General features: G+C 44.8%; 1 protein-coding gene across 1 annotated transcript in view; it reads left to right on the top strand.

The window, feature by feature from the left end:
* The window catches only part of LOC311200228 (protein argonaute-1), a gene marked incomplete at its 5' end in the record, with an annotated part of 57,103 nt that overhangs the window by 23,714 nt on the left and 8,979 nt on the right, over nucleotides 1-24,410 (top strand). Inside the window, 6 exons of the mRNA XM_084274425.1 lie at nucleotides 4,361-4,379; nucleotides 13,324-13,495; nucleotides 17,829-17,949; nucleotides 18,465-18,673; nucleotides 20,059-20,195; nucleotides 22,577-22,711. Of these exons, the coding sequence (XP_084130551.1) occupies nucleotides 4,361-4,379; nucleotides 13,324-13,495; nucleotides 17,829-17,949; nucleotides 18,465-18,673; nucleotides 20,059-20,195; nucleotides 22,577-22,711 (793 nt within the window). Of the gene's footprint in view, nucleotides 4,380-13,323; nucleotides 13,496-17,828; nucleotides 17,950-18,464; nucleotides 18,674-20,058; nucleotides 20,196-22,576; nucleotides 22,712-24,410 lie in introns of the transcript that reaches the window.

The following is a 24,410-nucleotide window of genomic DNA, read 5'->3' as shown; positions in this document are numbered from 1 at the left end:
CCCTGGCTTATGTTCTTTGAGAGCAAAAGGAGGGGCTGTACCCGCTCACCTCGTTTTAGGAAGCCCCTCGCTAAGAATAAAACCGGGGTTAAGGTCAAGGTTCTCTCTGCAAATCAGTTTGTTCACCAGCATTACAATGGGAAAGCACCTGGCTGCTGTTCTGCAGCCAGGGGCAAAAAAGGTATTTTTGGTTTCTAGTTTTTATTTTAGTGTTTTAGTTGGGTCTAGAATTCTGAGATGTCTTTTAGTAGCTGTGGCATAGCGCGTGCCGATTTTAACCATTTGAGAAGAGATAGCGTGGGCATTCACACAAACAGCTCGTTGATCTGTAACGATTTTTTATTTTAACCTTGAGACTTGAAATGTAAAATGGACCTTTAAGATTTGCACTCATTTGTAAGGTGGCTGTTCATAGAAAAATATGAATGAAGACTTGCTGATGTAGCACCTACTTTTAACAGCGATTTTAAACTACACAAAAGCTTCACGGCTTCTGAAACTCTCAGCTGTTGACTTTGCAGATCCTGTTCTGCCCTTACTGCACCCTCTGCGTTGGGTTTTCACGGTTTTTGAATAAAGAGGAAAAAAAAAAGAAAAAAAAAAAAAGCCAAACTCTGTAGCTGCTGTGCCCTTTAAAACCCCTATTTCCACGTTGCAGAAATTGAGAAGGGGTTTGAGTTAACCCTAAGCATGTTTTGTATAATGGACTATGCACCGTACCTGCTACGCAGCTCCAGCGTTCAGCCTGTCTCCCCTTCTCTTGGCTGAGATGCAAACCAGTTCAAGTGCATGTCGAGGTGCCGTGCGTTTCGCTGCCCATAGGTGTTAACCCAGGTACATATCAGGAGGTGTAGTTAGCCACAGACCCCACGCCGACGTCCCCGAATGGCTTCCCAAGTCTCTGCCTTCTCCACGCGGTCTTTCCGCCGCTGGAACCATCGCCCAGGTGCATGTGGTTGTGTGGGAAGAGGAGTGACTTCCCTTTTGTTTCCCTTGTCTCTGAACGATGAGGGGGGAGAGGATGATGGAGCAGCCCTCTTCCCCAGAGCTTCCAGGGCGGTGAGGGGGGGAATCCTGGTGTTGGCAAACCTGATGTCTAGTGTTAAAGCCCAAGCATTCAACGTTGCCTCGTGGAAGGTTTTCTTCTTGGAAAATGAGTGTGAAATTCAAAAGAATGTGATTTCAGGAAGGGAAGCCAGACAGCAGGACAGCAATAAACAAAGTGAAATTCATATCTTGCCTGAGTGATTTGCACTTCAATAGTTGTGAAAGAAAATTTAAAGGACTCCAGTGCTTTTGTGTTTGAATTTCTAGCCCCTTTCATACCTCCTTTATACAAGCAAGTGTTGAACTGTACACGGGGTGTTGCCAAGACACTCTGGGTTGTTATTTTTTTTGTGGGGTTTTGGTTTTGAGGGTTTTTTTTTTTGGGTTTTTTTGCTTTAGCTTGAACTCTGTATGGTCCATTTGTTAAATAGACGTGAACAGTTGATGTACAGTGCTTACTAAACAAGCAGCAGCACAAAACTTATTTTATTAAGAAAAATATGGCTTATATTTTAAAGGGTTGTTTGGGGTTTTTTTTGTATGTGTGGAATTAAGACCAGTAAAGAGAAACAAAGCCCTTGGATTAGGCCAAAAGAAAATACTGTAAGATCATAACCACCTCTTATTAAAGAAAAGGGTATGATTAAAGAGCTCCAGAACATTGTATTTATATTGGATTTAATTGCCTTTGTGGAATTTTTAAATTTTTTTAAAGATTTTTTTCTTTGCCTTGGTCCTGATTTTTGCTTGCAACTTTGACTTTGCAGTCCCAAGTGTCTGTTACCCTGTAACTGTTGGCAGAAGACCTAAATAAAAGCAATGTGAATATGTCGGGGTGACGCTCATGAGTCAGATTCTGGGGGGTGGAAGGTACATGTGTGGTCCCAGCTGTTGGCTCAAGAAGGGCTTGGGGACGATCGGTGACCCACTGACTGGAGCTGATGTGCATCAGATCCCGGGGAGGATCCAAACCCCCTCACTTCCCAGTTTTGAATCGAAGGGGACAAATGCTTCAGCACACAAATGTGTGCTTGAAACTTCTTGGAACAGGGTAGCCGATTCCGCTTCCTATTAAAATGTCATCTGTCTGAGAACTGGCTTTGTTTTCCTTCCTGGGCTGCATCTGGATGTGCTGCTTCTCCAGCTGCATCGTGTGTGCTGAGGCCGTGCAGGGCTGTGGCTCCGAGGTGCCTTAAGGACAGATTTTGGGCTCCTTTTGGATGGGGAGTAAACTCCATCCTGTGGGTTTCTGTACTGTGTCATCTTTTACACTGCCCAGCTTTAGAATTCCGTGCAAAACATCCTCATCCTCTCCAAAGCCAAGAGCTTATGGTTGTTTCTTAGAGTCCAAACCCAGAGGTTGTTTGCCACCCTCCACATTCTTCAGATCCACTTGTGTTTTACCTTGCAAACGTGTGTTGACAGACCTTTAGACAATGAATTATTTACCCATCGAGCTGTACCTGGGTTTCTGAATAATGCTAAGCAATTTTAAGGAAGCTCTTGCTAATGGCGTGTGCATACTTGCTTGCTAATTAACTGTAGCATGTGGAAGATGTACTGATGGTGCATCTGTATGCCTTGCACATCCTCATCCTCCTGCTGGCTTTAAGGTTCGATCACCATCAGTAAGTCTTACTACGGAACAGAAATCTTCTTCTGCAGTTCCAAGGGGTCTGTTCCTGTGAGAGGGTTAGAACAGAAAACTGGGGCCTCATGCAGCTGGGTCTGAAGTTCTGGAAAACAGGTCGGACTCTTTGGTTTCAAATGTTAGGTCGGTATTTGAGCCCCGGCCCTTGGTTCCGATTACAGCGCCAGAGGCGCCTGCACGGCCCCAAGGTGCAGGCACTCTGCAGAGATGTTCTCCTGTGCCATATCTGTTTGATCTTGGTGATCGCATTTCCCCTTCCCTCTCAGGCTCTCAGTTAAGGAAATTAGTAGTTTACTGTAAATTTGTGTGGTTTAAGAATCCGTACACCAATACACAGAAGAACTATTTCCTGGTGAGGGTGAGGGAGCCCTGGGACAGGCTGCCCAGGGGGTGTGGAGTCTCCTTCTCTGGAGATATTCCAGCCCCATCTGGACACCGACCTGTGTGACCTGTCCTAGGGAGCTGCTTTGGCAGGGGGTTGGACCCGATGGTCTCTGGAGGTCCCTTCCAACCCCTGTGATTCTGTGATTGTGTGATCATCGAGTCCAACCACGCCTGTCCGCTACTAAACCACATCCCTGAGCACCTCACCTACCCATTCTCGCAGTGCTGTGTCACAGGATGCCCTCCAGTCACCTCAGCACCGCACGGTACGTGTAGCACCAGGTTTGAGGAAGAAGCTGGCCTGTTCCAGCAGCCTGCAGAACATTCTGGCACAGCTTCTGTCCAGCAGTTGCCACGTCCTGCCCTCCAAACGGGGAAACACTCACAGAGTTTTGAGCGTGGCTCAGGCCAAGGCCGGGTTTTCTGCAGGTAGCTGCAGTGGGGGTACAAGGCCAGCAAAGCCCCACAACCCCCGAAGGCCGATGCGCACCCTGAGCAGCCCAGGGCACAGCTGGTGGGCCGGGAGCCGGGGTAAGAACGCAGCCACGGCTCCTGCCCGTAGGGGGAAATCCCCGTTACCTCGGGGTTACTGCCCGTGCGACGGGGCTGCCACCCCGTTACCCCCCGGGCTTTCACCTCTGGCTCCCGCGGGCGGAGGCAGCACCGGGAGGGGATGTGGGGTGTTCCCCGGCGTCCCGCTGCTGGCCCCGGCCCGGCTATCCCGGCCTGGAGGGGGCTGAGGCCGCGCCCGGGGCTGAGGCGGCGCCGGCTGCTCCCGCCGCCTTTCCCGCCCCACGCCCCGTTGCCGAGCAACCGCACCCGCTCGCGCCGGGGCCGCGCGGCACCGCTCACTTCCGGCCCCGCCTCCTGTTCCCCCACCCCCCCCACCCCCGCGGGACGCGCGCGCGCGCTCGGCGCCCGGAAGCACCGCCCCCCGGAAAAGGGCGCGCGTCCCGGCGTGCGGGGGGGGGAGGGACTTCCGGCGGTTGGTACAGGCGCGCGCGCGCGCGCGCGGCGGGGCAGAGCCGAAGCGGCAGCGCGAGCCGGGGCTGCGGGGCGGCCACGCAACTTCCGCCCGGGGGGCTGCGGACGCCGCGCGCCGCCGTCGCCTGAGGGGACGAGAGCTCCGGGCGGCCCCAGGCGACGCGTCGGGCCGCGGCCTGCGGGGAACCGGGCGGGCCGCCGCCCAGCCCAGCCCCAGCGCAGCCCCGAACCGGCCGCCGGGGCCGGCGCAGCGGCGGAGCCCGCAGCCCCGAGCGGCTGCGCCCAGCTCCATGAATGGAAATCGGCAGCGCAGGTGAGCGCGGGAGGCGGCGGGGCGGCCCGGCGGGGGGAGGCCGCAGGCCCCGCGGCGGGGGGGAGGCGGGCGAGGGAGGGAGGTGGGGGGGGGGAAACGGGCGCCGGGCCTGCCCCGCGTCCCCGCCCGCCGTCGCCTGACCGGAGCGGGGGGGAAGAAGTAGGGGGGGGAGGAGGTTTCTCCGCGCCTTCCCCGCCCGGTCGCGCCCCGGCGGAGTGGCGTGTGCTGGGGGGCAGCCGTGTTCCCGGGCTGCGAGCGTGCCGCCGGCAGCGGCTGGGCCGGGCGGGCTCGCCTCGTGGGTGCAGCGGGCGGGGAGGAGGTCCGTCCCGCCGGCCGGGCCGGGGGGGGGAAAGCCCCGGTGGTGTAGCTCCGGGCGTCCTGCTCTGCTGCCCCTTTTCCCGTGCCAGAGATCTTGGAGAATTAATTTCGCGTGTTGCCTAACCGGTGCTTCCCAGGCAGCGGCGGTAGGCCGGCTTGCATAATGCTGTCGCTGCGATGATGGCTTTGGGTTTCCACCTCGAAAACTGAAGCTTCACCTCCGGAGCAGGCGGTTCTCCGAAGTGCCCCCTCCGTTGAGCATCCTCTGCTGGGTGAACCGGAGCTGTTTAGCCGTTGTGCAGCTGGTCGATGGACGGTCCAATTTTAAGGGTAAATCTTTGTGCCCAGGGGAGCACAACGACCCACAGCCCAGCTGGGAGCTTTACGGCTTTGCCGTTTGTCCTTTGATCTTTCCCTATGGGAACCACATGCTCGGTATTTATAAACCCTGTGAGAGTTGATGAAGGAACTCCTGCTTTGAAAGAGTTTATGGAGATAATTTCTATTTGACTCTGACAGAAGAGCAGAAGGAGGGTTTGGGCTGTGTTTAGCAGTTTGTGATGTAGCTGGAGGGCAAAGGGAATGTCAGAGGCTACATGGAGATCCACCTCTGCTGCAAGAGAGGCACCAGAGCTAGTGGGAATCTAGTGGAAACCTGAGGCCGAGGGTGGCAATGCCAAACGTGCATTGTCACCTCTTCATGTGTCGGTGCTTTTGATGGCCATTTAAGTTAATGGTGGATTTGGCTGGAAAAAACTTGCTGCCCTTTGAGGTTTGTGGTGGAGTTGGCGACTGTTTTAGGAAGATGCTGGATTTTAGCAGTCTGTTGGGATCCAGACAGTACGCTCACAAAGTGTGTGTGCTAAATAAGCTGTAAGGATTACTTGGTATGGTTCTAGTTGTCTCGTGGCAAGAAATAGATTTGCAAGAGTAGCCCATAAATCTTTTAACTTGGCAAGTGTACCTGTTGTTAGCCTGCAGTGCGTTGGAATGGGATGCTGGGTGAGGTGGTGGAGTCAACACCTCTGGATGTGTTTAAAATAGGGGCAGATGGGGTGCTTAGGCACATCATTTAGTGGTGGGCTTGGCAGGTTAGGGTGATGATTGGACTTGATGATCTGAAAGGTCCTTTCCAACCAAGACAATTTGGTGATTCTGTGTTGGATTTCAGCAGCACGTGCCATTAGTGCTCCTCATGGGCTCAGCCCTCCAAGCACTGTGTTTGGCATGATGGATGCTGCTTTCTGCATCTGCTGTGTGTTGAGAGAAATGTTAAGCACGACATTCACGTTCTGTGTTGCAGGGACCCTTCTGCCTGTCAGAAACTAGACTGGTGCAGGAGGGCAAAACATCCTTGGCAGAGCAAATAAAGGTTAAAAGTTCTGTCATAAAACAGAGAAGGATATTGAGGTGTGCTTCCTTTTCTGTATGGGAAGGGAAAATGCAGCACAGGAGAACAGGGAAACAAAGATGGGGCTGGGAGTGTCCCTGGAGTGAAGAAGTATGGAAGCACGTGCCTGGACATTTAAGGTGAAGCGGAGGGTGCTGTAGGTGACTTCTGTTGTGTGGTGGGCTTAGCCTGTGAAATCTAGGCCTAAAGTCCAAATAATGTGAACATAGTTCAGAGTAGAAGGACGTGAAGCCAGCTGCTCAGGGTGCAGGTTGTGCTGAAATCCAGCAGATGGGATGGATGAGAAAATGCTCACCATGTAAAGGTGAAGCCAAGTAAAAGCTCTGGGTAACAGATCGAGTTTGGGGTCAGGCATCATACTTCCATCAGGAGAGAGTTAAGCCAACTTCCAGAAGGCAGGAGTATTAAAACAGTGCTGCCAGGGAGCTGAGGATGCTCCGAGTCCAGCCAGGGCACTGTGTGTGTCTTCATTGCCATTCCATAAATCATTCCTTCAGAGTTCACAGCTTTTCATGTTAAAACTATGAAATTTGGTTTCCTTGGCTCTGGCAGGGTGTGTCTTTAATCCAGCACCACAGAGATCTTTAATCTTCTGTTCATTTTTCTGTACAAACTTGGGGCAGGTAAAACTCTGAGCACTTGCTTTTCCCTGCCTGTGTTAGAGTAGTGATCTGGGAGGGCTGCTCAAAGTTAGGTTTTTGTGGGTGGGGTAGAGGAGGGAAGGGGAATGAATCATGAGAGCCTTCAGAAGTTACTTTACTCCAGTACACGTGTGATGGGAGTTGCAGTGGGAGCTTTTCTCCCGAGTTACAGCAGAAGCTGCTTGACTCACAGTGTGAACTTTACAAATTGTTTCATCCTCAGGGCTTTGCTTCCTTAGTGGTAAAGGGGTCAGGATGTTTCTTAAGCTAATTTCCAGTGGAAATTTAAAGAAATGATAGGAATATACAGTTTAGGTGCCTTTTGACACATCTGATGCATTTAGACATGAGGCTAATCGAACCAGTCCTCCCCTTGCATCCAGCTCGAGCAAAGAGCAGGGTCTGCCTGCAACTGATGCTTTGCCTTTTGCTGGGTAGTCTGAAAATTCAGGTGGTAGTCTGAAGGCTTGTGTTGAATTTGGAGTAAAAAGCAGCAGCAAAGCAGGGTGACTTGCTGAGCAATCAGAGGGATCTCGAGAGCTGAAGTAATTTTTCTCTCATTAGACTGTATAACTGAACCGTCATGCAAAGGATTCACCTCTCAATTCAAGGCTCTAGTTGGCCTCAAGCTGGTTTTGCTCACGGTGTTTTTCAGTCAGCTTCTCATTTCTTTGTGCTCTGATGCATTTTTCTGGAAAGGATGACATTCATAATGAATTTATTGCTTTTAATTTTGTTGCCATGTAAAACTTGTTAGGCTGCAAAGTATCTCTTAGTCTTTAGTAACTGTTAAAACTGCATTTTATTTTGCAAGGGGCTTTCTGGTAGTGTGGTTCTAAATTGAGTAACGTGACAGTGCTGCTCTCATCTTACCATTCTGATGGTTTTCAGAGAGTGAATTGGAAAAGAGGAACAGTTTGCATCTTCAAGCTGAAACCTTGAAGCAGTAGGTGGACACAGCGTTTCACTTGCCCCGGAACGGCAACTCGAAGTCAAGGAGTGAAGGGGGTGGGGGGAGTTATGTAGTTTTTGAAACAGTAAATACGAAACCAGGAAAATAAAAATGAGAGCGTTAAGAATTGCCTGGTTTCTTATAAAGTGGGATGGGGTTTTTTTTTCAGTGTAAATACAAGTGTGTGTTGGTGAAGGTTTCTTTTGGTGACAAAATGTGGTTTATCTGCACACAGCGGTACCGGTTGTGTTTTACCTTCCTGATCTTGGTCTGTGGAAATACCTTCAAAGGGGAAAGTATGGCTCTATGTGTGTGGCTTGTCGTGTTCTTTTCTCCTGGAGCAGTTGAGCGTTGACTGTAGAACATGCTGGCTTTGTGAGCTTCAAGTTCTTTTCAATTAGAAATTTTTTAGTGGCTCAGAAGCATTTATTCTCATGTTTTTGCTTCCAAAACTCTTTGCTGTGGGTTCTGTAACTTCATTAGGACAGAACAAGCTAGCACACTAGTCTTTACTTGTGTAGCTGGCTATCGCTGAGTGTGGCACCAAAACACTGGCTTTTGATGAGTTTTAACATGACTTACTATCCGAAACCTTAAAAACCCCAGCCTAAATTGAGAGTAGGAATGTTTAGAAAACGTGGATTGCATTACTCATAAATAATGTAATGCCACCCAGCGAGGCTGCTGCTGCAGAAATAAGGCAATTCATGATTTCTGGCAGAAGTAAGGATTATTGAAACCAACATTTCAATGTAACCTTCCCTATCTAGTTCTTAAATCAAGAATTAACTTATTTTTTTAGTAGCGATAGGATTTTCTTTGAGCTCAAGAGACTGGGCCTCTGGGTCCGAGCAGAGGCCAGGGGCCCTCTGAAAGGGAATCTTTCTTTCCCCCCCTCCACAGAGAGTTTTCTCCCCATGCAGGCTGCAGCCCGAGGATGGGAGCTGTTAGACAAACCTGCCTTGTGTTACCGAGCTGGAGTTTGAAGTGATTTCTTTTTTTACCTCTGAATTCTCTATCATGTTTGTAAGGCAGTTCAACCACCCGTTCAATTGGAGATCTAGAGCTGGTTTAGAAACAAAATTAAAACTATCAAGTAACCATCTGTTAATACTTTTTTTGGCTTCAGAATGTCGAAGCTCACAGTAGGAAAGAGGGTCTTTTTCTGGAAGGTCGGTGATGCCTGAGGAAAGGATTGTGTAAGGAAATCAGTGTTTTCTCTCAGCATCTTGCTAGATAGGAGTATCTTGCTAGAATGAGTATTTTGCTTCATGTTGCAAAACTGCCTTGCATGCCAAAAAAGCTTTAGTTTTCTGTAAAATGGTTTAGTTGAAAGTGTTTGCAGATTTCTGTGCTCGTGCTCTCTCTGCTCAGGCTTTATTCGGATCAGGGCTCCCTTTGGTTGCTAGGTAGATTCGAGCCGTGTTTTGGATGAACGCCAGATGTGTTTTATACTGCTGGCTTTATTGCCATAGAAATTACAGTCAATTTTTGTTGTGTTTAATCTTTATTATAACATCTATAATTCCAGAGAAGAAAAGATACTGATTCAGGGCTCGTTTAAGCCATCAGAGGGACTTCCAGACTGGTCTGGAATACGACTTTAATGGGAATTTCCAAATTGTGGATCTGAACGCGGAGCTGCAAATTCCCCGTTTTCCAGTTCTTTTGGAGTAAATGGCTTTGACAGAGGTGCCACATAACTGCATTTGAAATTCATTATCTGCATATTTTAATGTTACTCCAAACTTTATCTCTTTGAAAAACTACTATGGGTATGAGGTGGTTCTTCAGCGTATTTCATACACAATACTTGTATTCCGATTTAGACCATTTTGAAATGCTGGTTTCCTCTTGCAACCCTCTAAAAGGGATGACTCCTTTTCCATGTCCTAGGGTTTTGTTGAACTTCTGGATTAAATATCAACAAAGCTCTTCAAAATGTTGCCCCCTCTTTCATCACCAAGCTACCTGGCTATGGGACGTGGGTCATCTGGCACCTCACCCAGCCTGGCATGGCAGGCATGGATAACCAGCCTTCGCGCTGGTGCATGTTGGGCTGGAACAGTGATGTCCCATGTGTGTCCATGGGAAATACCACTGTGAATCTGCCATGAAATGCAATGGGGACAGGAGATACCTACTTCTAAAACCATGGCCTCTGAGTGCTGCTGTATGCAGCACACCCCTGGGCACTGTTGGTGAATGGGGTAGGTAGAACTTCCTGGGGTAGTGTGAGTCTATTTTGCAGGTACATTGTCAGGGTTTTGTTGTTCTCCTCCTTTATTGAGCATCCACTTGTGAGCAAAAGAATCAACACAAATAATGACTTCAGAAATGCTACAAATGGTAATTTATAAATTGATAAACCTTTAGGCCCTGAGGAAATGGTTTTTTTTCTAGCTTGTGGTGTGTCTTCTGTCTTCTTGAAAAGTGCTCCCTTGCTGTATGAAAGCCTTCTTGATTGTCTGAAGGATCAGGCTGAACTGCTACCTGTGTACTCGTTGTTCTGTTTGAAATCAGTTAACTCTCAGTGTTGGGGACTCAAATGGCTTTATGAATAAATACTATCCTGGCATGTCAAATAAGACTCAATTTGTATTTTTTCTTGGATTTTTAAGAATGTGCTAGGTATATGTACCTATTTGATACTCTAGTATCAGAGTATTAATAGTTTCTTAAACACAAAGAAGTTTCTCCTCTAAAACGTCACCTGTGGGCAGCTGAAGAGTGCAGAGTTTCTGCTATTCTGGAGGCAGAGACCGAATGTTCCTCCATCTGCTGCAGAGCCAGCCTGGGCCACAGTGATGCTTTTTGCAAAGATCTTTGTCCCTTTAACGACTGTGGTTAAATAAGATGAAAGAATCGAGCTGCTGCTCAGAGTCATCTGTGCTACTCCAAGTAATACTGCTTTTAATATTTTTGGTTCCTGTGTTTATTTCCATTAGTTTGACACAGGGCTTAGGCATGAGGTTGAGTCATTGAGATGATATGGGAGCAGTAGCTGACCTTGGAGAGCTTTGTTTGTTATTTATGTGTTATTGGGTTTGAGTCCCAGCTCTGGAGGCAGCTGTACAGGCTTTCACACCGTGTAAATACACCATTCGGTGTATTACAGTAAGCAGGGTATTCCAGGGGGGTGCTGCTGTGTTTGGATGGGGACAGCAGAATTGAATTACAACACACTCATGTTTTTAAGCTGTCCAAGGGATCCCATGTATAGCACAGAACAATAGCAAAATGAGCTGTCTTTCAAGGAAGGATTCCTGAATAGTGTGTAGATCTGCCATTCTTGGTTGTTGGTCTCTTGGTTTCTCTTTGCCAAAATCTGGGTTCTAACCCAGCCGGTTCCCGCTGAGCCGTGCGTGGTGCAGCTGAAGAAATGAGGCTAACGAACGCCTTTGTCTAACGACTGGTATTTTCTTGTTTTGCTCACTGCTGTTTTCCAGGGAGCAGAGGTGGGAGGCCTTGCTTGCGTGCTTTGCTTTGGGTAGAGCGTTTCCTTTATGACCTGGGCTTTCGAAGTGCACCCTGCCTTGTATTACAGAATCACTAGGTTGGAAAAGACCTTTGAGATCATCGAGCCCGAAAGGATTAGTAACTGAATATCACTTCTCTGGGTCAGGTTTTTGCCCCTGTGTGGCTGATCACTGTTAATTTAAGCAAAGGGATAAACAATCTCTTCTCCAGCAGCTGAGGACTCACTTAACAAGTTCAACCTTGTCACCATCTCTGGAAGCTGCACTAGATATTTCAGCCATCCTCTATTTCCGTTTCTCTTCACTTAACCCTGGTGAAGAATCGTCTTCACACTGTTTCTTCTGTGCTAAACTGACTTAAGTAACTGTTTTTCCATTTCACGTGATTTTAACAAAAGGGGTGGTGGAAGACAGGGCAGCCCAGGCTACAGCAAACTCTTTTGTTATCTTTATTTCAGCAGTTCTGTTAGCGTTTCCGACGGATGTGAACTAAATATAAATTATGGCATGTATGCCTTTGTAATATTAAAATAAGCTATTGAGTCATTTCTGTCACTCAAATGTTTACTAGTAACTTTTTGCATATGCTTATATTCTGAAAATACGTCTGGAGTGAATTGTAGAGATGCTTTTGTTGTGTGGCAATATTAAAACAAAGTTGAACAGATGCTTGGAACAAATCTTGCACAAGCATAGTCTGTGAGGCTGCTCTAAATGATGCTTCTTGGTTTATGTTTTTGTTTTATCTTGTGGCTGGAAGCCAAGCCCACTCAGAATTTTTTGGTAGGTGTCTGGGTAGAGACAGACAAATGCTACGCTGGAACTCTGCTCTGATGTTCACCTATTCTCAGTACACTGTTTCCTTCAAGATAATGTGACTTTTTTTGTTGTTTTTCCAGGAATGGTGGAGATTAATCAAAAGGCAAATAAGACATTTTTTACCAGCCCTTGACATTTAAACTCTTCTATGAAAATGAGTGGGCTGGAATTGCTATCTGCGTCACTGAGTAGGAGTAGAGGGGAGAACTTTTAACTAACTTAATCGAACGCTCTGTAAATCATGACATTTGTACGATGAGTAATTTTTTAAAGCTTGGGCTACAAAGCGTGTTGGTTTTGTTGTTGTTTCCTCACTTGAAAGAGGTATCTTAAAGTGGAAATACCAGCAGAAATTCTTGAAGGTGGACTATATTTACTACTGTGGTTTTATGAGGCGTGAATAACCCAGAGAGTGAGCTGAGGATTCTCATCTCCTCCAAGTGATGTAAAGTAAACTAAATAGACAACCAGGTGAGACTCTAGCATATGTTACTAGACAGGTGGGTTTGACTGCCTTTCAAAATACCCATCTCTTATTGCAGATTTTGGTGGTTTCTCTGAGCAGCTGTGGGTATTCTCTAATGTATAAGTAATCAAGAGTTTTACAGTCCTGTGTCTTAACCCAAGTCCTGCCTCTTCTGAGCAATCAACTTTATTGGTGCAGTTAGATAGGAAATGATTTTACTGCTCATCCATGATATCTCTTCCAAGACTGAGTTAATAATGGCAATGAAATGAAGAGTTTATAGCAAACAATACCCATCAGTCCAGAACTGCATCCACGTTTTTGTGTTCTTTGTTATTACCAGGGTGGTCAAAAAAGACTTGTAAGACTTCTTGTGTGTTAAAGGCAGTCAGGCTTTCCACAATAGTAATGTGTAACAAGGAGAAAACAGGCTTTTTTTTGTTTGTTTAGGAGATCTCCTGGATTTATTCATGCTAATCACGAAGTTGAAATGCATCAGTAAGAAAACAGTCTAGATGTAGGTGGAGGGAGGCTCATGGAGCTAAAAATGGGCAAGTGTTCGTTTGGAATTTGAGGTTATCACGGTGTTTGGTACATGCTGTTGCAGCTGATGTTCCCTCCTTACAGCATGCTGGCTCTGGTGCCTCCCCAATTACCCTGTGAGTTGATTCAGCCTAAGGCTGGAAACGGGAGTAGGTTAGTAAGTCTCAATGAGAGACAAGTATGTGTGCTTGCAAATTCAAGGAGCTTTCTGTACTTTGAAACTGCTGAACTCTAAGCAAGGAGTTCCTTTGCAGGACAGCTGGTTGGTTGTGCTTATCTTCTAATCCCTGTGGTACTTCTGTTCTTCTTTTACAGGACCCGTCGGGGCACAGCCCCTACTCATGGTGCCCAGACGTCCTGGCTATGGCACCATGGGCAAACCCATTAAACTGCTGGCCAACTGCTTCCAAGTTGAAATCCCAAAGATTGATGTCTACCTCTATGAGGTGGATATCAAACCAGATAAGTGTCCTCGGAGGGTGAACAGGTAAGAAGGTGAAATTTGTCTTGCTAATTAGACTGATAAAATTTTAAGCAACAGAGGGACCTATTGAAGTAAATATAATCTCAGTGCAGCTTAAAACCCAAGCTGTGTGGCATGGAGAGTGCTATGCAAGTTCTCACAAAAGTCTGTGAGATGATACAGAGCCTGTTCCAAGAACTTGACAGTTTGGTTGTGTCCAGGGGCTCTGAAGAGGGCCAGCTGTTAGTGGTCAGCACCTCATGAGCCCTTTGGCAGCCACCCTTATTCTTCAGGACAGAGTAAATGTGGTATAGCCTTAGGCAGTTACCTTTTTTGGGTTACAATACAGGCTGTTGGATCATTTGAGTTAGTAGGAGTCTGCTCCTGTGAGTGTGTTTATCCTCAGTTGATGTTGAAGTACATTGCAGCAGTGGTTAATCTGGAAGATTCCCCAACTTAATTCACTGGGGTATTGTGATCAGAAGCTAGAGACTAAAAGCCATTGCTGTAGGTACAGTAGGAGATGGCCTTCAGCTGGAAGGCTTCAGTCAGGACTAGTGGTATGAGAGCACTGCAGACAGACTGGTCTTCCCCTTGTTAATAGGTATTTCGTGCCATGATGTATTTTGAAATGGTCAGACATGCTCTGAGCTCCATCTGTGTCCTTTCTCTGTTACAGCATTTTTTTTTGTTTGTTGTATCTCATTTTCACATTTGCAGTGTTCTAGGGTCAGTTAAATCCCTTCCTGGTCTATCTAGTTCTAGGCTGCTGCTTAAATGGAGATAGTATTTTCATATCCCATATTCCTGCACATTTGGCGATCCAGCAGACTGTAGCAAGTCCTTGATCTTCAGCCTCAATAGATTGCTAGCGCAGCTTTTTGTATTTGGTCTTTGTATGTTTTGTTCTAAACCTCATAAATTTGGGGAGTCAGGAAAGCATCCTCCTCAGGAGCAGCTAATTAAAAACCTGCCATTAGAGCTATAATAATGTTTGCGTTTTAAAGATGACATTTTGTATTTCTTCTCTGCATTGAATAATAAGGTTTTTTAAGGAGGGGAGTTACTTGTTTATCTCTTGTGGAATCCGTTTCCACTAAGTTAAAGTTCAGGGTGGATGAGAAGCAGCTTTTTCCTCCTTGATCTGCAACTCCTGCTTTTTGCATTTTAGCAGCAGCTTATTGCTAGGGCCTGATTCTGGCTGGTGGGATTTTTCTGCTGCTGGTTGCATACTGGCAACTGGTTCCATACAGTTATGAAGGCTGTGTAAACACTTAAGTATTAATTAAAAGGAAATTAATGAATTGCTAAAATTGCCATATAATAGTCCAGTGTGAATCGGATTTAATATAATCTTACCATTACGTTCATGGGATATACAAGATGAATATAAACTGCTCTAAACTGAGTTTTGTATGTGTGATTCTTTTCTTTCGTGATCTTTTCATGAAGACACATGTCATTTCACTTTAAATCTGTTGACTAAAACCACTTTTTGTCAGTTTTGTGGAAATGCTGGATTAAAATAGACTGAGGGAGACAAAGCTGTGAGAACTCTGGTCGCTCCAGCAACTGCAGTCTGTAGTTATTTGTTTCCATAACAGTGGGAAAAACTACAGATGTTTGGAAATAGTGAATTTCAAATGAGTTGTTCTAAAATAGCAACTAAATTTTATTTAAAATTTAAAAGGATGGAGGGGTGAGAAATCAATCCCTTTCCTGGTGCTGTTTGGAGGGTAATTTCAAACTTGCTTCCAAAACCAGACCTGCTGTTTATCGCAGCTTGTTTGGGTTGGTTATGCCTCAGATAAATGCTGTATCAGCTGAAGATTGCAGTTTGTGTGGAGAGGCAAAAGTATTTGGTTTGGGTTTGTAAAATAACTGTGTGAAAGGATTGATATTATTGCTTATCTAAACACTGACCGTTCCTGAAGAGCGTGCTGGCAGCCCATCCACCTTTCCATACCATTTGCGACTCTCTGAGTCTCTAACTGCTGCATTTGACTTTTTACTTCATTGAGTGGAGGGTTGGTTATTTCCAAGAAGAGCTTTTTATAAACCCAAGTTAATTTTAAGTGCTTTTTGAGGTTCCTGATTCATAAATGTAGTTGCTATGGTGTAGCTGTACTTCAGATGCACCTGTAACTTAGGCCAGGAGCTCATCAACTTTCTAGTCTACCAGTAAAGATATTGTCTTGCTTGGGTTTTTTATTTCATGTTACCAACTGGTAGAAGCAGTTGTCTGGTTTTTGTCTAGGTGAACCGAGAAGAATAATTGAATGTGGGCAGCAAACCTAACGAGTTGCTTTAATAGTCAAATGTTTTCAAATGAAAGACCAAATTTGTTCAAGTTTGACAGCAAATTCTGCATGTAAATTATGAATCCTAATACAAGCCGTGGTTTACAGTCTGAGAGCTGAGATTTAATCTTGCATTCATGTCGTTTTTTTCAGAGCAGGCAACTGTGAAATTGGTTATTTAAAAATACTACTATTTTACCAGCTTTTCTGTGCTTAAAAATGTGGCAGATGTTAGTTAAAAACTGCAAGAGCTTGTACAAATGAGCCCAATAAAAGCATATAGTATCTGCTGAATAAACGCCTTTGGATAGCTTGCTGTGGCTTACACAGAGAAGAATGGCTTTCCTTAGTCTGCATGGAAATCAGCATCCTGAAATACCTGCTTTGAAGGCTTTTCCTTAGAAATATATTTTTCCCCTTTCTCTTTCCTGCAGTGAAGGCTGTTTCTAAGAAGCCAGTCAGTGCATTTACAGAGACTCAGCTTTTCTGAGATAGTTTGAAACGTCCTGTCCGTATGCCTGTGTTTGGAATAAAGAGGGCTTAGAGTTCCTGGCTTTTAAAATTCACCTGCAGCTTTGTTAGCTTTTAGCTGTAACAACCTAGTGTCTTCTGTTTCCTTTTCACTTCCCTTCACCTCTGTTTCCACTGGATTGTGAGCTGGAGAGGGAAGGTAAACCCATCCTTTGCTCTGCAGCCTGCCGCCTGTGCGAGACTAGGGAGTGTTGGTTTACAGAGCCTCTCGCCTTCTCCCTCCTCTCCTACTCTTCACATCTAACTTTTATCCCTCTGCTTTTATCACAGTTTGTGTGACAGCCAGCCAGCCCTTAGAGAAGTAGTTTCTTTTGCACACTTACCCCTGCACGTGGTGTTGAAAGGGAGCAGCGTACCAGTGCAGAATGGGGCTTTCAGATAAGATGGGCTTGTGCAGGAGCACAATTGAGTATTATGTAAATATTCTGAAGCTCCTTAAGCGTATTGATGTGCTTTTTTAGCCAGTGATTTGTATTCTGAAAGTTTAGGAACATAAAGAATTGTGAAATGGAGAATTTCTCTTCCTATTCCCCAGGTCTCAGCTGAGAGGTGAAAGTACTGCAGCTAATTCTGCTTGAAGGGGAAGTCAGTATTGATCCTCTTCTTGAAGTACTTTAGATTTATATTGCTGGTCAGGAAATGGTATTCTGCTATGGTTCTACTTTGCAAGAATGCTAATTTGCATGTGCTTAGAAAAGGGTTTAATTTCTGTAGAATAAGGGAGGAGTTGTATGAGGGAAGATACTGTTGTTATGCCCTCTTAAACACAAAGAGTCCCCAGAGATTTTTGAATCCTGAAGGCATGTTGGTTACAGGTATGGCCAAAATCTCTTTGGACCCGGTAGTTCTACTTGGACCAAGAAGCCATTTTTGTTAATGTAAGATGAAAATGTTATGGTGTTTTTCCAAGTGGCATTTCAGTGCTTGTGTCAAGTCCCTATTTTCTTTGTTGCCATCAACTCATACTAGACTGAGGAGAATCTGTAATTTTGTGCAAATTTGATAGGGCTTTTATCTGATTTTATTGTAAAAACCCAGATTATTAAGGACCTGAAGCTAAGCCTTTTTTGTTAGGCTACCTCATTTTTATTTCCAATGTCAGCAGAATTCAAAACTTGTTAATTGAGGGGCTGATGAGCATTTCTAGGTAGACAGTACAAGTAACTTGCTTCCATGGACTAGCAGAGCTTTCAGCTGTTAGTGCTGTTTTTTCATAACACTAGCTTTTTGTGGGTGTCTTTCAAGGTAAGTGTGTCCTTGCTTTGTATAATAAAGGTTATACAACGGCCTTGGTCATTTCTGGGACTTCCTGGAATTATTTCAGTAATTATATTTTCCAGTATTTGAGCATTTATGTTGATTCTGATTTGATTCTTTAGTGTTTATCTGTTACTTCAGTTGAAGTAGGTGAAGCAGCTTTGTGCAGTAGCAGAGGATGTTCTGTGATTCACCTGGGTAATGTGGGGGCCAGCTCCAGTCTGATGCTGCTTTGAAAACATCTTCAATGTAAATATCACCTTTTCTAGGGAGGTGGTGGACTCAATGGTGCAGCATTTTAAAGTGACAATATTTGGGGATCGCAGACCGGTTTATGATGGGAAAAGAAGCCTCTATACAGCAAATCCACTTCCTGTGGCCACTACTGGGGTAAGATAACTGGAAAAATCTTGTATTTGTAACAGTTTCTTAGGAAGTGAAATAAGCTAAACTTCTAATGTTGCTGAGCTCAGAAAAACTGGAAGTATTTTACAGTATTGGAGTCCTGCTAATGTATTTCTGCAAATCCCAATGTATGTGAATGTGCGTGTAGTAGATGAATTTAGAGCCTCCCCTAGAATTCAGTGACCTCCTCCTACAGCAATGTTTATAAAATACTCAGTTTTACAGACACTAATACATTCTTATGATGAAGTACTATTAAAAGCCAAACCACATTTTCTTTGGAAGAAGCTTTCTGATTCAGGAGGACAGAAGTTACGTGATCCTCTTCTGCTTGTGAGGACCCAGTTTTATCTATGTTGTGCCTTTGGCAATGTACTTTGATCAAATGTACTGTCCTCTAAACATCTGAGGTTTTGAGCCTCTGACCCACTTACAGGAAGGAGTGAAATCTCAAGGCTGCCAGACTCAGACTGAACAGCTGCTTTTCCTCCCACCCCCAGGTGGATTTGGATGTGACTTTACCGGGAGAAGGTGGGAAAGATCGTCCCTTCAAAGTGTCAATAAAGTTTGTTTCTCGGGTGAGCTGGCACTTGCTGCATGAAGTTTTGACAGGAAGAACCTTGCCTGAGCCTCTGGAACTAGACAAACCCATCAGCACTAACCCTGTTCATGCTGTCGATGTGGTGCTACGACACCTACCCTCCATGAAGTGAGTTCACTGTCTCCCTGCAGCCTGTCTGTTCCTGAAATGTTCCCATTGGGAGCCCTTCATCCCTTTTCTTTTCACAGCTGTAAAGAAAAAAGTGATCGTTCCCCTCAAGCAGCAGCTCAGCTAGTTAGCTGAACTGGGGAGATTGCAGCTGATTACGTAGAAGTGTGTGTTTCTGTAGGCATTTAAACTCCAGAGCAGGTGATGTATTTGTTTGAGAGATGAAGAAACAGGAGGCACTTAGAATAGGCCTTAATTGAGGTACCAAGAGGCTACGTATGATGTAGCACTGCTTTCATGTTTTCTGCTCAAGCTGAGCCAAGTGTCGTGGACTTGATAGCAGTGACTGTCTGGAAGCATGAATCTTTTTAATTCATTGATATACCCATCAGGGATGCATGCTTCTCATGTTTTAAATACACAGCTGAGACCAGATATCTGGCTTAACAAAGCCTGTGGTTCTTTATCTCAGTGCCCAGGAGCATTAGAAAAGGCCAAATTCATCTTTCACCACTTGGTTGATTTACTTTCAAAGTTTGATTGCTGGCTTTAGATGGTAGGATGGCTTTGCACTGGTGTTTGTTATTGGGTGTAACTGCCTTAAAAAAGAACTTGTTCTAGGGAAGCCAATGTTCATCAGCTATCCTGGATCCTAAGGAAACAGGAAAGATGTTAACCTCTGTACCTGTCTGTTACAAGCACGAGGAGGCATGGCGTGTCAACAGCTGCTTTCTACCTGAGAGAGAAACATCAGTGTCTCTAGTTCTTTGTTTCCACCATAGTTATCCCTTCCCTCAGTGTACTTTCACTAGGGAACATTTGGATACAAACATGCAAAAGCTATTTGAGGGCAATCCAGTATACACAGGGCTGTTGTACAGGATCTGCTGTGGTGGAGATTATACTTTATTGAAGTGGAAGTTCAGAAAGGGTCAGTTAACTTATCTGTTGACTTGTAAAAGCTGGAAGTGGTTGTGCATTGCTAAAACTAATAAATCTTCTGTCTAAATTTAAAAACAATGCAATTGGAATGGCAGCATTCAGAGTGTGTTCTTTAACAGACTCATATATCACACACATCACACACACACACAAGGTTGGAAAAGACCTTTGAAGATCATCAAGTCCAATCATTCCCATCCTAAGCTAAACCATATCCTTAAGTACCTCATCTACCCTTTTTTTGAACACATCCAGGGAAGGTGACTCAACCACATCCCTGGGCAGCCTGTTCCAGGCCCTGACAACCTGGTTCTAGACACAGATTCCTGGTCCACAAAATTAAAAGAAATAATAATAATGCTGTGTGTTAAAATTTTTTATCGTAGAGGTTTTTTTATTAGGAAAGCAATAGCATAATTGTGTGGTCCTTTTTTTTTCTCTAGGTATACCCCTGTGGGCCGCTCCTTTTTCTCAGCTCCAGAAGGCTATGATCACCCCTTGGGTGGAGGGAGAGAGGTGTGGTTTGGATTCCATCAGTCTGTTCGGCCTGCCATGTGGAAGATGATGCTCAATATTGATGGTAAGTTGGGATTCCGGGTTGAGAATAACCATCATTGTCAATAATAGAGAGTTAAAGTAGCTTGGGGTATTTTGCTAGAATTTATATGAGAATAAGAAAACTTTCAAACTTTAATTGCTTTCTAGACAAGGGGTTTTCTCCTGAAAAATACTTGTCTCATAGCTCAGTTTGAAGATTTAGTAGTTGTCTCTTGAAATATCCTTACAAAACACAATATTGATTGTGAATTCAGCCTAGTGATAGCCAACTATCATGAAGCTGTCATAATAATAGAGTGAAATTGTAATAATGTACATACATTGGTTTCCTGTTCAGACCAGACCTGTGCTATCAAATCCTAGTCTTATTTTCTGGGTTTGTCATTATGTCAGTGTTTGGGCAGAAACTTGCTTGCCATATTTAAAAAAAAAATAAATGAATCCTATCCAAGAAGGAAAAGCCTGGCATAGCTTGTTTTCCTACTTATTTTCTGCATTGGTACATCCACTGCAATACAGGGAGATTGCTTAAGACATGTCTCTGTGCAGCTGTCCACAGTAGGTGTACTCAGTACTTCCAGGAAAACTCTGTAAGATACATCACAAGCACTTTTGTGAATAGTGCTAATTGAGTTGGGCTTATGCAAAATCAGATCTGCTTTGCACCACTTAATAAAGCCCCAGAAGAATGCATCTGAGATCCTTGACTCTGTAAGCACTCAGAGTCTATTTAGTTGTTAAACCCCCATTGGAGAATGTCAGTGGTTGAGGTGCAGGTGCTGCCTAAAGTTTTCTTTAATTCACATTCTGCTCTCACTCTTTGAATTGCTTTATAAACCCAAGGTAAATAATCTTGTCTCTCTTGCACTGGGTTAAGCACACTAAATCAGGTTGTGCTTAGCATCTGTTTGGAGCATAATAAAATGTTGCAGGTGATGTTGAGCTTCTGCAGTGAAAATTTGCAAGTCTGTGTGTTCTAGTGGATCATACTCAGATGACTTTAGATGGGTTTCTTATAAAATTGCCTTTCAGACAGCAGCTATGGTGCAGCTATTGTTTGAAAAACAAAGGTAAAAAAGCTTACAAGTCTGAGAAATAACCAATGCCAGTGTCTGTGTGCTAGGTACTGAGGTAACTGCGATTCAGGTGGGGCAAGAGTATTAATTTACACCAACTTCTGATGTGCTGCTCTTTTACCTCCTGGGAATCAAGGGGTTTTTGCCAGCATTAGAAAGTGTAGTAGTAACTCCTGCCCTAGAAATATTTCAGTCCTTTCTATGAATGAGAAACTGAAGAGCTTTGTAAGCCACGATTTATGGGGCAGTCGCTTTGTGTTGTGGTTTGAGGCCGCAGAGGCTACGTTCAAATGGCACGGCTTGCTTGCTTTTTCAGTTGTTTAACTTGTACGAGGCTCTCTGCAGAAATCTGTTTCTCTCTGTGTCGGTTGTGTTGCTCTGGGAGACAAACCACATGCTGCCAGTCACTGGGGGTGGGAGCTATTTGTGTTCATTCAGTAATCGACATCCGGAGGTGTTGGCCGGGGTGCGTCATGTGAAGCTGGCAGCCTGCTGGAGTGACGCATGGCTGAAGAATGTTGCGTTGGGTTAGCACAGATGTGGTGGGGTTGGGGACGTGAGATCTGGAAAAGCTCATTGAGGGTTTCTTTTCCGTTGTTGCCGTTTCAAGTTTTCAGTGTATGGAGCGGTTTGCTTGTGCTTGAGCTGTATCTGCTGCCACCTCAGCTTGCCCACTGTAAGGAGGTGTGTCGGTTGCTTACAGCTTTGTCGAGCAGATCGTTTATGATCTTCCATGGAATGAGTCAACTGGCCTGTTAAAAACAGTATGTTGTCACTTAAGGTGATTGTGGTACTTGTGTGCAGCAAGGGTAAGAGATCTTAATAGATCAAGGGTTGTGCTCACCGCTAGGCTGTCATAATTTGTGTACAGCCAAAGTAGTGGTCCTGTTTGTACTGAATATTGTTTAGGTAATTGAGCAGATCGTATCATTGACACAATTATACTGCCTATTGAATAATCTTCACTTTGCCTGTTAACTGATCTTCAGTAGCCATACATTAATACTTGCAGCTGCACACACAGTTGCAGGAGGATGTCTCTCTGGGACATGACAGCTCTCTAGAAATAAATGTTATCTGGGGAAAAACCCTTTCAAAATCCTGAAATGCAAAGTAGTTGCAGGATGACTGTGCTGGAGACTGATGTGTCACTTTGGGCCCTATGCTGGCGTTTGTGTACTTAGTTGTTATGAGGCCTGTTAATCTGTTCTTAAAGATGAGTCCTTGAGGGTTATGTGGAATTTTTAGAAGCATTCATTTATATATACACTGTCTCCCAACATTCTGACTTGGAGTTCTTTTACATTTCATGTTTTGCTCTTTTTAGTTTCTGCCACTGCCTTCTACAAAGCACAACCTGTAATTCAGTTTATGTGTGAAGTTCTTGACATTCATAACATTGATGAACAACCAAGACCTCTGACTGATTCTCATCGGGTAAAATTCACCAAAGAGATAAAGGGTGAGTAGAAACGTGTCTCTCCTGTTGCACATAATGCAATCCAGTTCTAAGGGACTGGTTTTAACTGGAAACCTCCTGGTTAACATGTGTCAGAAGGGCCCTAGAACTGCCAAGGGAATTGGAGTGTGCCCTGTTTGTAGTTCTAGTCCTGAATGGAACAGTGTGGCTCTACCATAATGAAAGATGAAAAATGATGTATGTTCCCAGTGGCTTTAAAGAGGGTAAGAGATTGTGCTGCTTATTGCCTGGGTGGAGGTGAGTGGCCATTACCTTGCTGGATGGCTAACCTTTTATAAGCAGGGGTCACTGGGGCTGTAGTGGTATTATGCTGTAGGTCTCCCGCTGTTAACTGCTGAGGCAAAGTGAAAATTGATTTCAAAGCTAGTATCATTGATTCTTTAGAAGTATGCTGTTGCAGTGACTTCTAATAACTGATTGCCTTGTGGAAAAACAAGTACTGCTTGCTAACTTGCAGCTGAAGGCCAAATTCCATTCCAAAGGAACTGCAGAGGCTGCTGGTTTGAGTATTTTCACTCCATTTATGCTACTTGGTTTTGCATTTCCCCGTATCCTTTCATTCCAGTGTAATTGACAGAAAGGGAAGCCTTGAAAGAGCTCAGCTTTCAAAAGCTCTGCTCTTAAAACACTTCCATTACTTGATGCAAGATTAGTCTGTATTGAAATACTGGACAGAAAAACAATAAATTGATTCTGTGACTATGAAATATGAACTGGACATCATGGGGGGGACACGACACCTTAAAGGAATTATTTTTAGTAGTCCTAACATGGCCCCTTCTTACATCTGCCTCTTCATGCTGGAAGAAGGAGAAAGAGAACTTGTCTTTGCTGCTTCTTGGGTGCCTCAGCCACTTTGCTTGTCAGATGGTACTGAAAAGCTACCTTTGCTGTCATTATTTAGTTTTACTACTATAGTATCTGGGAACTCCAGCCAAGCTGTTGTGATCACATATAGTGAAACAAACCCTTCATGGAAGAATTGGCAGTCTGTGAACAGCTCTGTGGGAGGGTAGTGCCTTCTGCAGTGTCACAGCAGATTAATGACAAAGCAGTGAGTGGCTTCCAGATATCTGTATTCACAATCTCTTCTGCTTGGCCACTGTGCTTCTTGACTGCTATTTTTTTGTGTTAAAGCTGTATCTGGGGTGGTTATTTTTTATTTTGCCATCCTCTTAGTAATAGAGGTGTTAATGTTCCAGTTACCATTGTCAGGAACCAATGAAGGACAGTTGATGCGTCTTTGGGATGTCTGTGTCCCAAGTATCAGCTACCTGGTATTAGGGGTCTGATATGATGTGGGGTGTTCAATCTGCAATCCACAGTCCAGGACAAGTCATGCAATTGCTTCCTCAAAGCAGTTTATTAATGGACTGTAAGTTAAATCTTGTGGGTACGAGACTTTTTTCACCTCCCTTTCCTTCTGTGGGGCTAGGGAAGGACATAACAGTGTGCTGATCCTCTGCAGCACTTGTGCTCAGTGCTTCCAGTAGATGTTGAGTCTGCTTCCTCTGCACGGTACAGACAGTGTGCACACAGCTAAAAAAAACAGCCACCAAAAGCCTCTTGAAGCTGCCATTGCTGCTATCACTGTTATCGTGGGTAGAGAATCAAGTCTGGTGACCTTCTGGTGTGTAGGTTGGGTGCTGCTAGAGGAGTCTTCAGCTGCTCAAAGTCTAAA

This window comes from Gallinula chloropus, assembly GCF_964237585.1.
Source record: "Gallinula chloropus genome assembly, chromosome: 22".
NCBI classification, from domain to species: domain Eukaryota; kingdom Metazoa; phylum Chordata; class Aves; order Gruiformes; family Rallidae; genus Gallinula; species Gallinula chloropus.
The sequence above is the reverse complement of the archived record's forward strand: the minus strand, read 5'-3'. Positions and strand labels throughout refer to the sequence as shown.